General features: G+C 38.1%; 1 protein-coding gene across 3 annotated transcripts in view; it reads left to right on the forward strand.

Annotated features, from left to right (window-relative positions):
* Positions 1-13,844, forward strand: part of RAD54B (RAD54 homolog B) — a 97,269-nt gene that overhangs the window by 8,321 nt on the left and 75,104 nt on the right. For all 3 annotated transcript variants that reach the window (XM_004431171.3, XM_087447650.1, XM_087447649.1), the window contains exon 3: positions 7,130-7,283. In XM_004431171.3, the coding sequence (XP_004431228.1) occupies positions 7,130-7,283 (154 nt within the window). The remainder of the gene's footprint in view (positions 1-7,129; positions 7,284-13,844) is intronic.

Genomic DNA, 13,844 nt, shown 5'->3' on the forward strand with positions numbered 1-13,844 from the left:
CTGGCATACAGGGGCCGGCCCTGTGGCTTGGCGGTTGAGTGTGCGAGCTCCGCTACTGGCGGCCCGAGTTCGATCCTGGGCGTGCACCGTCGCACTGCTTCTCCGGCTACGCTGAGGTGGCGTCCCACATACAGCTAGAAGGATGTGCAGCTATGACATACAACTATCTACTGGGGCTTTGGGGAGAAAAAGGGACAAAAAGGAGGAGGATTGGCAATGGATGTTAGCTTAGGGCCGGTCTTCCTCAGCAAGAAGAGGAGGATTGGCATGGATGTTAGCTCAGGGCTAATCTTCCTCACAAAACAAACAAACAAACAAACAAACAAAAAACATTGGCATACAAGTTTCTGTCTGGGTGCCTGTTTTCAGTTTTCTTGGGTATATACCTAGGAGTAGAATTGCTGGGTCATATGGTAATTCTCTATTTAGTTTTTTGAGGAGCTACTAAACTGTTTTCTACAGCTGCTACACCATTTACATTCCCACCAGCAGTGTCTGAGGGTTCCAATTTCACCACATCCTCAGCAACACTTGTTATTTTCTGTTTTTTTTTTTGTTGTTGTTGTTCTTGTTGTTTTTGCTTATAGCTGTCCTAGTGGGTGTGAAGTGGTATTTCATTGTGGTTTTAATTTGCATTTCACTAATGACTAGTGATGCTGAGCATCTGTTCTTGTGCTTCTTGGTCATTTGTATATCTTTGGAGAAATATCTATTCAAGTCCTTTCAGGTTTTTAAGTGGCTGTTTGTCTTTTTGTTGTTGAAAATGTCTACTGATTTTTGACTCTGCTTTTTTTGGTCTGCATGTGTTTGTTTTACCCTACATTTGTTTGGAATTCTGGCCTCAATGTAAGGAGAAAACAGTTTCTCATTTTAAATAAGGTTTCTCTATTTTGTAAAAGCAGCTTTATTTGGGCCAGCTCCGTGGCTTGGTGGTTAAGTGCGTGCGCTCCGCTACTGGTGGCCCAGGTTTGGATCCCGGGTGCGCACCGACGCACCGCTTCTCCAGCCATGCTGAGGCCGTGTCCCACATACAGCAACTAGAAGGCTGTGCAACTATGACATATAACTATCTACTGGGGCTTTGGAGGAAAAAATAAGTAAATAAATAAAAGCAGCTTTATTTAAATACAATTCAGTGGGCCGGCCCTGTGGCTTGGTGGTTAAGTGCGCACGCTGTGATGCTGGTGGCCCGGGTTCGGATCCCGGGTGCGCATCGAGGCACCACTTCTCCATCCATCCTGAGGCCGAGTCCCACATACAGCAACTAGAAGGATGTGCAGCTATGACATACAACTATCTACTGGGGCTTTGGGGGGAAAAAATAAAATAAATAAAATCTTTTAAAAAAAAAATAAATAAAAAATAAATACAATTCAGGGCCGGCCCCGTGGCTTAGTGGTTAAGTGCGCGCGCTCCGCTGCTGGCGGCCTGGGTTCGGATCCCAGGCGCGCACCGACACACCACTTCTCCAGCCATGCTGAGGCCGCATCCCACATACAGCAACTAGAAGGATGTGCAGCTATGACATACAACTATCTACTGAGCCTTTGGGGGAAAAAATAAATAAATAAAATTATTAAAAAAAATAAATAGATAAATACAATTCACATGCCATACAATCTACCTACTACAATTCAGTGGTCTTTAGTACAGTCGTGTGTCGCCTAACAACATTTTGGTGAACGATGGACTGTATAGACGATGGTGGTCCCATAAGATCAGTACTGTGTAGCCTAGGTGTGTAGTAGGCTACACCATCTAGGTTTGTGTAAGTACACTCTTTGATGTTCGTACAACAACGAAATCGCCTAACAAGGCATCTCTCAGAATGTATCCCCATCGTTAAGTGACACCTGACTGTATAAATTGTGCACTGATCACCAAAATCAATTTTAGAACATTTTCATCACTCCAAAAAGAAACCTTATATGCATCAGCATTCATTTTCTATTTTTCTCCAAATCCCCCAGCACTTGGCAACCACTGATCTACTTTCTGTTTCTATAGATTTGCCTGTAATGGACATTTCATATAAATGGAATCATATAACATGTGGCCTTTTGTGACTGGCTTTTTTTCAGTTATCATAGTGTTTTTCAAGGCTTATCTATGTTGTAGCATGTATTAGTAATTCATTCCTTTTTATTGCCAAATTTATTGGTTTTCTATTGCTGCTGTGACAGATTACCACAAATTTAGTGGCTTATCTTATAGTAGGTCAGAAGTCTAACACAGGTCTCACTGGGCTAAGATCAAGGTATTGGCAGGGTTGCATTCATTTCTGGGGTTTAGGAAATAGTCTGTTTCCTTTGCCTTTTCTAGGTTCTAAACGCCACCTCATTCCTTTGCTCGTGGTCGCCGCCTTCTATTTTCAAAACCAGCAATGGCAGCTTGAGTCCTCTTGTTGCCATCTCTCTGGTTCTCTGAAAGTGGAACTCATTTGATTAGATTAGTCCTACCTGGATAATCCAGGACACTCTGTCCATCTCAGAGTCCTTAACCTTAATCACATCTGCGAAGTCCCTTTTGCCATGTAAGGTAATGTATTCACAGGTTCTGGAGATTAGGGTGTGGACCTCTTTGGGAGGCATTATTCTGCCTACCACACCAAATAATATTCAATTGTATTAATATTCTGTATTTTATTCATCTATTCATCTGTTGATTGGTGTTTGGGTTGTTTCCACTTTTTAATTTGTGAGGTAATGTGAATAATGCTTGTGAACATTTGTGTACAGATTTTTGTGTGGATATATATTTTCATTTCTCTTGGGTGCATTCCTAGGAGTGGAATCGCTGGATCATATGATAACTTTGTTTTTAACTTTTTAATGACTTTTAAAAAGCCAGCCCTTTTCCAAGGTGGCTGCACCGTTTTCATTCCCACCATCAATGTGTAAGGGTTTCAATCCTCCACATCCTTGCCAACAATTATTATTATCTTTCTGAGTGTAGCCATGCCTAGTGGGTGAAGTAGTATTTCATTTGGGATTTTGATTTGCATTTCCCTGGTGGCTCATGTTGTTGAGCATCTTTATATATGCTTATTGGTCATTTGTATATCTTCTTTGGAGAAGTGTCTATTCAGATCCTTTGTCCTTTTTTATTTATTTAAAAAAATTTTTTTTTGTGAAGAAGATTAGCCCTGAGCTAACATCCGATGCCCATCCTCCTCTTTTTGCTGAGGAAGATTGGTCCTGGGCTAACATCAGTACCCATCTTCCTCTATTTTTATATGAGACACCGCCACAGCATGGCTTGACATGCTCTGAACCTGCAAACCCTGGGCTGCCGAAGCAAAGCGTGTGCACTTAACTGCTACACCACTTGGCTGGCCCCCCTTTGTCCTTTTTTAAATTGGATTGTTTGCTTTTTATTATAGAGTTGTAAGAGTTCTTTATATATTCTAGACATAGGTCTCTTATCAGATATGTGATTTGAAAATATTTTCTCCCATTCTGTTGGTTGTCCTTCACTTTCTTGATGGTATCATTTAGAGCACAAAAGTTTTTAATTTTGATGAAGTCCAATTTATCTAATTTTTTTGGTGTTGGTACTTCGTGATTTTGGTGTTAATTAAGAAGGTGATGAAGATTTCCTCCTGTATTTTCTTCTAAGAGTTTTATAGTTTTAGTTCTTACATTTCAGCCTGTGACCCATTTTGGTTTGGTTTTCATGTATGGTGTGAGGTAGGAGTCCAGTTTCATCCTTTTGTTTGTGGGTATCTAGTTGTTCCAAGATCATTTGTTGAAAACACTATTCTTTCCCCTGTTGAATCCTCTTGACACTCTTGTCTTAAGGTTTATTTTCTGATGTAGTTTCAAAGGACTAATTCCAAACCCCAAATACTGATTTATTCTTTTCTTCTTACAATTATATCGGGAAACTAAATAGTTATTTTACTTTTTAAAACTAGTGAGGTAGGCATTTTTGAAATTATATGGCTATTTTTAAACAAGGCAACATGAGAAAGCCTGAAAGTATTAGACTTAGCAGTCAACTCTGCCTTCCCCTTACTTTATTTATTCCATTCTTAAATTTTTATTCTTAAATTATTTCTCATCTTAGATTGAATTAATCCATACTAAGAAAATATTGTTTGGTGACTTCAGGGGTTTTTTGTTTGATTGGTCTGATAAATACAAAATCTGGAACAAATTAAGTATCAAAATAAATATACTAATGGATAATAACTCATTGAATAATATAGGAATCTGAATCCATACTAATATAGGTAAATAAATACGTGGGGAGAAGAATAAGCTCTTCCCTAGAGTGGAATGCTAAATCATAAAAACAGAAGTAATGATGGTGTTAGATGGATGCCAAAACTATGTTTGATCAGGAAATAGGATATCTGAATAGACTAAGCATCCCCTCACAACATACTTTAAAAAATTATAAAGGGAAACATACTAACTTTGCAGGGAGACCTAGCAGACACCACTTTAATCAAGTGAATACCTCCAGTAATGGGACAAATTGATATTATGTGCCTCCTGACATGAACTGTAGTGATATTCCAGTCCAAAATGCATAGCCTGAAACTAATTATAAGGAAACATCAGACAATCCAAATTGAGGGACGTTCTACAAAATAATTGGCCTGTATTCTTCAAAAGTGTCAAAGTCACAGGGCCGGCTCCGTGGCTTGGCGGTTGAGTGCATGCGCTGTGGTGCTGGCGGCCCGGGTTCGGGTCCCGGGCGCGCCCCGAGGCACCACTTCTCCGTCCAACCCGAGGCCGAGTCCCATGTACAGCAGCTAGAAGGATGTGAACCTATGACATACAGCTATCTGCTGGGGCTTTGCGGGGAAAAAATGAATAAATAAAATCTTTAAAAAAAAAAAAAAAAAAAAAAAAGTGTCAAAGTCACAAAGGATGAATAAAGGTCCAGGAACTTTTCTAGATAAAAGGAGACTAAAGAAACATGCTGGTTAAATGTAATGTGTGATCTGGGATTGGATCCTGGCTCAGGGAAAAAACTATAAAAGACATCATTGGGATAAGTAACCACATTTAAATATGGACTATGGATTACATAATAGTATTATACCAATGTTAAATTCTCGATTTTGATAATTTTACTGTGATTATGGAAGAGAGTATCTTTGGTCTTTGGAAACACACTTTGAAGTATTTAGAGGTAAAGGAGCACAGCGTCTCCAGCTTACTCTCAAATGTGTATACACACACACACATACACAGAGAGAGAGGGAGGGAGGGAGGAAGAGAGGGAAAGTAAATGGAGCAAAATGTGAACAAATGGTGAGTCTGGGTAAAAGGTATTTGGGACTTCCTTGTATTATTTTTGGAATGTTTCTATAAGTTTGAAATTGTATCAAAATAAAGTGTTGCAAAAAGTAAAATTTACAACCTCCATTAGTTTATTGCTATGACTTACCTTAAAATCTTATCAGATAGGTTTTTTGAATGTCTCAGAAATATATTATAGGGGCTGGCCCGGTGGCACAAGTGGTTAGGTGCGCGCGCTCAGCTGCGGCGGATGGGGGTTCGCCGGTTCGGATCCTGGGCGTGCACTGACGCACTACTTGTCGAGCCATGCTGTGGTGGCGTCCCATATAAAGTGGAGGAAGATGGGCATGGATGTTAGCCCACGGCCAGTCTTCCTCAGCAAAAAAAAAAAAAAAGAAAAAGAAAAAAATGAAAAAAGGAGGATTGGCAGATGTTAGCTCAGGGCCGATCTTCCTCACAAAAAAAAAAGAAATATAATGAGTATTTATAGAGTTATGACAACTGTGTTTGTTATTTTGAGTTATTATTTAAAAACAAACTATGATAGGCAGAAAAATGGCCTTCCAAAGATGTCCACGTCCTAATCCCTGGAACCTGTGAATACGTTACCTTCACATGGCGAAAGAGACTTTGACAGTGATTAATGTAAGGAGTTTGAGATGGGGATGTTATCCTGGGTTGTCTGAGTCAGCCCGGTATCATCACAAAGGTCCTTAAAAGTAGAAGAAAGGGTTAGAGAAAGAGATGTGATTATGGAAGTAGGGTCAGAGGGATGCAACATAGCTGGCTTTGAGGAGGAGGAAGGGGGCCACAAGCCAAGGAGTGTGAGTGGCTGTTAGAAGTTTGAAAAGACAAGGAAATGTATTCTTCCTTAGACCCTCCAGAAAGGAATGCAGCCCTGCTGATAACCTTGATTTTAGCCCAGTAAGACCCAAGTCAGAGTTCTAACTTACAGAATTATAAAACAATAAATTTGCATTGTTTTAGTCCACTAAGTTTGTGGTAATTTGTTACAGCTGCAATGGAAATCTAATACATATATGAAAACAGAGAAAATAGTATATAAAGAACCCCCCGTACTCATTACCTAAGCTTCAACAATTGTCAATTCATGACCAATCTTGCTTCATTTTTACCTCTCCAACTCCCTCCCCAGGTCCTCCCCACTCATTGTTTTGGTACAAATCCCAGAAATATCTTTTCATTTGTACATATTTTAGTATCTGTCTCTAAAATAGAACGGCTCTTTAAAAAAACAACACAGTGAGGGCCGGCTCCGTGGCTTAGCGGTTAAGTGCGCGCTCTGATGCTGGCGGCCCGGGTTCGGATCCCGGGCGCGCCCCAAGGCACCACTTCTCCGTCCAGCGCGAGGCCGAGTCCCACGTACAGCAACTAGAAGGATGTGAACCTATGACATACAACTATCTGCTGGGGCTTTGGGGGGAAAAAAATGAATAAATAAAATCTTTAAAAAAAAAAAAAAACAAAAACACAGTGATAGTACCATTATCACACCTAAAAAATTAACAGTATTTAAGTGTTGATTTTAATCCTGAGAAATTTAGCAGAAAAATGGCAATTAACTATGAGAATGGCATGTTATAATTTAAAAACTCTTCTGATATGTTGTTTAAAATACACTGTAATTACAAGCATAATTTTCATAACGCTTATAAGTCTTTCAGCTTTTACAACATAATTAAAACTAGTTTAAAAAACAATAAAAATTGGATTTTTAATTTATTTTAAAATATCTGTTCCCTATTTAGAGATAGAGAAACTGGTAGCTCATATTTTAAAGTAGGAATTTATTATGTAAAAATATGGGAAGTTAGATTTAATTTCTGCATAAAATAGATATTTTGTTCTTTTAGGTTGCTACAAATAAGAATACTTTTCTGCAGTCACAAAATGATCCTGGAAAATGCAGTTTAAATCTTCTGCCTACTGAAGAAGGTGCTAGAGAAATTAATCACAGGGATTGTTTTGAGGCATCGTCAATGGCAACATTAGACCCACATCATCCAGGTAAGACTGTATTTTTTATTGATCAGGTTTACACTACACTTGACCAGTCTTATTACAGTATTATTTAAATTATTTATAAGAATGGATATGTTATATTTGAAAATTATTGATGTAATACCACTAGATTGTTGGCAATTCAGATTTTTTGTTGTCGTAATTTATCTTTAATGATTGGATTAATAACCATGTAATTCAAATCTTGTACTTTATAATAGGTGTATGTCTAAGACTGTTCATTGTAACTTACTGGTCAAATATGATCTTTTCCTGAAGTTCAAAATAAATTGTGTTTTTAAAGATTTGATTTAAAAAAATTTTTCTAAAAAACGTGTTAATGGTACTAAAACTGGAGAGGTGAACTTGAAATGAATAAAATCGTTAATTCATTATAGTCCATGGAATAACTTTAAATCAGTTAGATTTGAATTATTATGAAGGTATCTAATTGCAGAAATACCAAGCATTTAACAAATGCTCCCTCCCCGCATTGTTGAATTGAGTTAAAATAATGATTGTGGTTCATTTTATATCTGTAAGAGATCAATATTTTTCAGGTAATTAACAAATAATTAGGATTGTTCACAGATGTTTATTTGGCCTTGTGAAAGGCAACATTAAGACTACATTGTTCCAAATTACATTTCATTCATTTTTTGGTTGGATAAACAGATTCAGGGAGAGAGCCACATCTGCTGGTCTGTAGAACGGTAACTGCCGTCCTTCAGACACCAGTGCAAGTCAACACAGGGCCTTAAGCGCTTAAGCTTTTTGAAGGACATTCTTGAGCTTTATGATGGTTAATAAATTTTACCTATGAATGGGTTTATTTCTTGCTGGGGCAAAAAGGAATTCTGTATTTTCCCTGCTGGCCAGCATCCTTAGTGCCATCTCTGTGCTCCTCATAACTTTTCACAAGCTGTAACTACTGTTAGGACAAAGTTGAGGAGGACTTTTGGAGCTGGTATCAATTTAGAGAGGTCCCTAGAGACAGCTCTGGGCGTGGCATTTAGCTGCTGCCCTGTTTCACTGATTTGCTCTCTCCTGATTTCTTTCCTCCTTACTTCCCTCTGTTACTCTTTTCTTCTTTCCATCTTTGTTAGGCTAATGTCCTGTTTTCCCAGGCTCTCTTCTCTACTGTCAAGCGTGTCAAGCAGATAATGATCCACGTATGCCTGTGTCTTTTCTATCATGGTAGCTAATCTCTTCACCAGAGAAGGATATTTAGACTCTAGAATATAATACCTTCCGTGTTACTGATTTGGGGCTTTATTTGTATTCTACTGTGGTTTCTCATTCTCTTCCCTGCTAAATATGAGAAGAGAGTTAAGAGTTAAGATAAATTGAAGAGAGAGTTAATTTACTCAGCCCTTAATCCCTTAATCCCTTCTCTGATTTAGTAGATTCACTGGACTGGGGAACCTGTGCCAACCTCCTGATACCGTCCTGCCTCTCATTCAGAGAGAGGTTAACTGGGGAAAAGAGCATGGTGACAATCATCTTGCTTCCTATGATGATTGCTGGAGAGGAATGTTGTACATAGAAAAGTGTGGAAATGAAAGACCTCTATAGTATACACTCACCTTTTGATCTTTTTAATCCTAGATCCTTTTAATCTTAGATCTAATCTACCTTCAAGTGAAGTCCAAGCCTGCGTGTCCCAGTTAAAATATGTCCTCATTTTTCCCCATCACCTTTTTATTTTGAAACATTTACTACATGTAGAGAAATTCAAAGAATAATCTAATTATCATCCTGAATTTAATAGTTGTTAACATTTTTCCTCATTTGTTCTCTCTCTCTCTCAGTGTGTGTGTGCGCGCGCGCGTACATGCTTGCACATGCACTTTTTTTCTAGACCATTTGAAAATAAGTTGCAGATATCATGCCACTTCACCTCTAGATACTTCAGCATGTATTTCATAAAATAAATGCTTTCTCCTACATAAGCACAACATTGTTATTACACCAAACAAGATTAACAGTAATTCATCATATTTAATATCTGGTTCATCAGTAATACCATTTTTGCTTAAGCTAGTTTGAGTTTGATTTCTTTCTCAACTGAGAGAGCCCTGACATTTTCACTCTACTGAACTTCACGTCTCTTCAAGTCTGTTGAGGTCATACTGGATTAGGGTGGATCCTAAATCCAATGGCTGGTGTCATGAGGAGAAAGAGACCCAGAAATACAGAAAGAAAAAGGCCTTGTGATAATAGAGGCAGAGATTGGAGTAATACAGTCGCAAGCCAAGGAGCACCAAGGATTGCTAGCAGCGCCAGAAGCTAGAAAGAGGCAAGGAAGGATTCTCTCTTAGAGCCTTCAGAGAGAGAATGGCCCTGCTGACACCTTGATTTTGAACTTCTGGTCTCCAGACAGTGAGAGAATAAATTCTGTTATCTTAAGCCACCTATTTGTGATACTTTGTTATACTAGTCTTTGGAATTTAATACAGGAAGCCCTAGACCTTCTGATATTCAGAGCTATACTTACATTATTTAGAAAAAGAAAAAGAAATTTTTTTTTTGTTTCTGATTCCTTCTCCTTCTGATGAAGTGTGAGACCATTAATGCTCCCTCATGCTGTCCAACAACATTATCTTGTGTTATACTTTATCTCTTTACCTGACTCTCCTTCACTAAGCCGTGATGTACAAAGGCAGGAACTTTCCTTTGTTCAGGTTTTAAATTAAATAGTGTGAATTAAAAAACATTTTATGACTGATGAAGGGATTTGAGAACTTGTAGATGTTCTCTTGCCTAAGTCCTTTGGCTTTGAAGTGCTTCAGAGAAGTCAGATAGTCAAGAAGCTACTGGAACATTACAGTTTGCAGATATGGGTAATACTTGAAAGAACAGTTTCGGCAAGTGTTTGGAACAAAAGTCATATAGTGATGGATATTTGATGAGTGGAAACAGGCAAATGGAGGCAGTGAATGTAAGTAAATAAAGTATGTAAATAAATATATAAATTTGGTTGTGAAGGGAAGGAGTAATATCTTGAGGGACAGCAGGGGACCGGAGAGGTATTTTTTGTTATTGTTGTTTTTAAGGTAGTATGTTGTAGGCTGAGCATAAAAAAGTAGTGAAAAGAGGAAGATTAAGGATATAAAAAGGGAGTGATAAAATCTTTCTCTAGTGGAGAGAGAAAAATGGGTCTGAGGTCCCTGGAGATGATTGGACATATTCTCAGGGGTTTGTAAATTCTCAGAGAAGCTTAGAATTTTGTGTTTTCTTTTAAATGATATGAATAAAAGTATGTAAACATATGCTGGATCTTTTGGATGGCCACCTTATAACTGAGTATTATTATAACATTTCATGTCTGCAAATGAGAACAGGTGGACAGAATATGTAGTGCTATACTCCTACCAAATGCAAGTTTCGTCTATTCAAATAGAGTTGGTCAAAGAATTGAGCTATTGTATGCTCTGTTGGAAAAACGGCTTGTTGAATACAAAAGAACCTGTGCCAAATCTGTTGGTACCATATTTGTATTGTAATTAGCAGCTTAGTTTCAGTAAAATATCACTATCATTAAATTAATGTTATTTTTGAATTTTATTCGTTTTATTTATATTTGATTTATAAATGTTTCATTTTTGTATTGTGATAAAATATACATAACATGAAATTCACCATTTTAAAGTGTACAATTCAGTGGCATTTAGCACATTTACAATGTTGTGCAACCATCACCACAATCTAGTTCCTGAACATTTTCATCACACTAAAAGGAAACTCTGGACCAATTAAGCAGTCAGCTCCCCACTCCCCACTCTCTTCCCAGCCTCTGGTAACCACTAATCTGCTTTCTGTCTCTGTGGATTTTCCTATTTTGGATATTTTGTATGAATAGAATCAGACAATATGTAGTCTCTTGTGACTTTAAACAAGAAAAAAAGATAATGCATGCACATGGTAAAAAATTCAGAAGGCATGAAGAATATAGTAAAAAGTCTCTGTTACCTGATCCCTAGCCATCTAATTCCCTTCCCTAGAGGCAACCAAGTACCAGTTTTTTGGATATCTTGGAGATATCTGTACATTTGGAAACATATTTGTATGTGTATATTTCTCTCCTACAAATGATTGTTCACTAGCTGCACTGTTCTGTATTGCATTTTTACTGTAACAATATATCTTTGAAATCTTTTTGTCGGTACATTTAGAAATATCTCATTCTTTTTAAAACTACATAATATTCCATTGTATGGATATGCCAAGTATACTTAGCCAGTGCATTATTAATGGATATTTAGGTTACTTGACATCTTTTGTTATCACAAACAAAGCCAGAATGAATATCTATATATTATATACATATGTGAGAATATATCCATAGGATAAATACGTTGGAGTAGAGTGCTGGTCTCAAGGTATGTGCATTTATCAATTTGGTGGATTATGATGACTTGCCCTCTGCAGAGGTTAGTACAAGTTTATACTCCCACCAGCAAGTATGAACTATGTACGTATCATTTATTGTGATGTTCAATCTATATATAAGTATATACTTATACTTTTTGTTATTTGACAGTCTAATAGTTAAAAATGTTATTTTGTTGTGCTTTTTTTTTTTTTTTGGTGAGGAAATCAGCCCTGAGCTAACATCCGATGCCAATCCTCCTCTTTTTGCTGAGGAAGACTGGCCCTGGGCTAACATCCATGCGCATCTTCCTCTACTTTATATGGGACGCCGCCACAGCATGGCTCGACAAGCGGTATGTCAATGTGTGCCCGGGATCTGAACCTGTGAACCCCGGGCCGCCGAAGCAGAGCACGTGCACTTAACTGCTGCACCACCAGGCTGGCCCCTTGGTGTGCTTTTTAAGTTAAACTTTTTCTTTTTTTGCTGAGGAGGATCCGCCCTGAGCTAACATCTGTTTCCAATCTTCCTCTCTCTCTTTTTTTTTTTTTTTGCTTGAGGAGGATTAACCCTGAGCTAACACCTGTGCCGGTCTTCCTCTATTTTGAACATGAGTCGCCACCACAGCATGGCTGATGAGTGGTGTAGGTCCACGCCCGGGATCTGAAACTGCAAACCCGGGCCACCGAAGTAGAGCCTGCCAAACTTAACCACTACACCATGGGGCAGGCCCTAAGTTAAACTTTGTAATGTTATATTTTGAGATTGTTTCAAATTTACAGAAGAATTTGAGAATATTACAAAGAACTTTCAAAAATTTGACCACATTTGTGTGTGTGTGTGTGTGTGTAATTTTTCTGAACCAATTGAGAATAAGTTGCTGACATGATTCCCCATCACTCTGAATTCTTCAGTATGTATTTCCTAAACAAGGGCAGGCTTCTATAAAAGTATGAAAGTACAACCATCAAAATCAGGAAATTCTTTGATACAGTACTACCATCTGATCTACAGATCCCATTCAACTTTCTCCACTTGTCCCAATGATGTCCTTTATGGGGAAAATAAATTTAAAAAATGAATAAATGATCATTTTTTCCTGCTAGTCTAGGATTACGTGTTGTTTTCATGTTCATGCTAGTTTTCACGTTCCTTTAGTCTCCTTTAATCTGGAACAATTTCTTAGTCTTTGCTTCTCTTTTGTGCAGAATTTTAATATTGAGTGTTTAAATTACAGTGTACAGGCCAATCATTTATAAAATGTTCCTCAATTTGAGTTTGTCTGATGTTTCCTGACGAGTAGATTCAGGCTATACATTTTTGGTAGGAATATCACAGCAATAATTCTTAGTATATCATCAGGAGATATATGATGTCAATTTGTCTTACTGTTGGTGATAGTAAGTTTGATTATTTGAATAAATTGGTGTCTGCCAGGTTTCTTCACTATAAAATTTTTATTTTTGCCTTTGTACTTAATAAGTATCTATGGGGAGATACTTTGAAACTATGTGAATATCTTGTATTTAATCAAACTTTCACCCAGTGGTTTTTTTTTTTTGTGAGATGATCAGCCCTATGCTAACATCTGCCAATCCTCCTCTTTTTTTTGCTGAGGAAGACTGGCCCTCGGCTAACATCTGTGCCCATCTTCCTCCACGTTATATGGGACGCCACCACAGCATGGCTTGCCAAGCAGTGCGTTGGTGCACGCCCGGGATCCGAGCCCGCGAGCCCTGGGCCATCGCAGCGGTGTGCGTGCACTTAACGCTTGCGCCACCAGGCTGGCCCCATCACCCAGTGGTTTTAGCTTCCATTGATTCCTGCCTAAATGTGATTACTGTGATTGTTGCTAAATGGTGGTTTTCTAGTTCCATCTATATTTATTTGTTGGCATTCTGCTGGAAGCAAGAGCTTTTCCTTCTCCCTATTTATTTGTAAATTAATTCTTACAGATTCATAGGTTTCTGTTTTATTTAATGGGTTATAATCTGTCATTGTCATTTATTGTGATGCTCAGATTGCCTCAAATTTGACCATGGAAGCCCCTTTACAAGGGTTCCTCTGTCCTTTTGACAATCCCCATCAATTTTTGAGCACTTTTGTACTTTCTGGCACAATAAGATCTTCCTTACCCCAGCTCCTGAAATTAGCCAAGGGCCCTGATTCCTTTTTAATGGAGAATGGTATTTAAA

This window comes from Ceratotherium simum, chromosome 23, assembly GCF_057802395.1.
Source record: "Ceratotherium simum simum isolate JZ-2026a chromosome 23, ASM5780239v1, whole genome shotgun sequence".
NCBI classification, from domain to species: domain Eukaryota; kingdom Metazoa; phylum Chordata; class Mammalia; order Perissodactyla; family Rhinocerotidae; genus Ceratotherium; species Ceratotherium simum.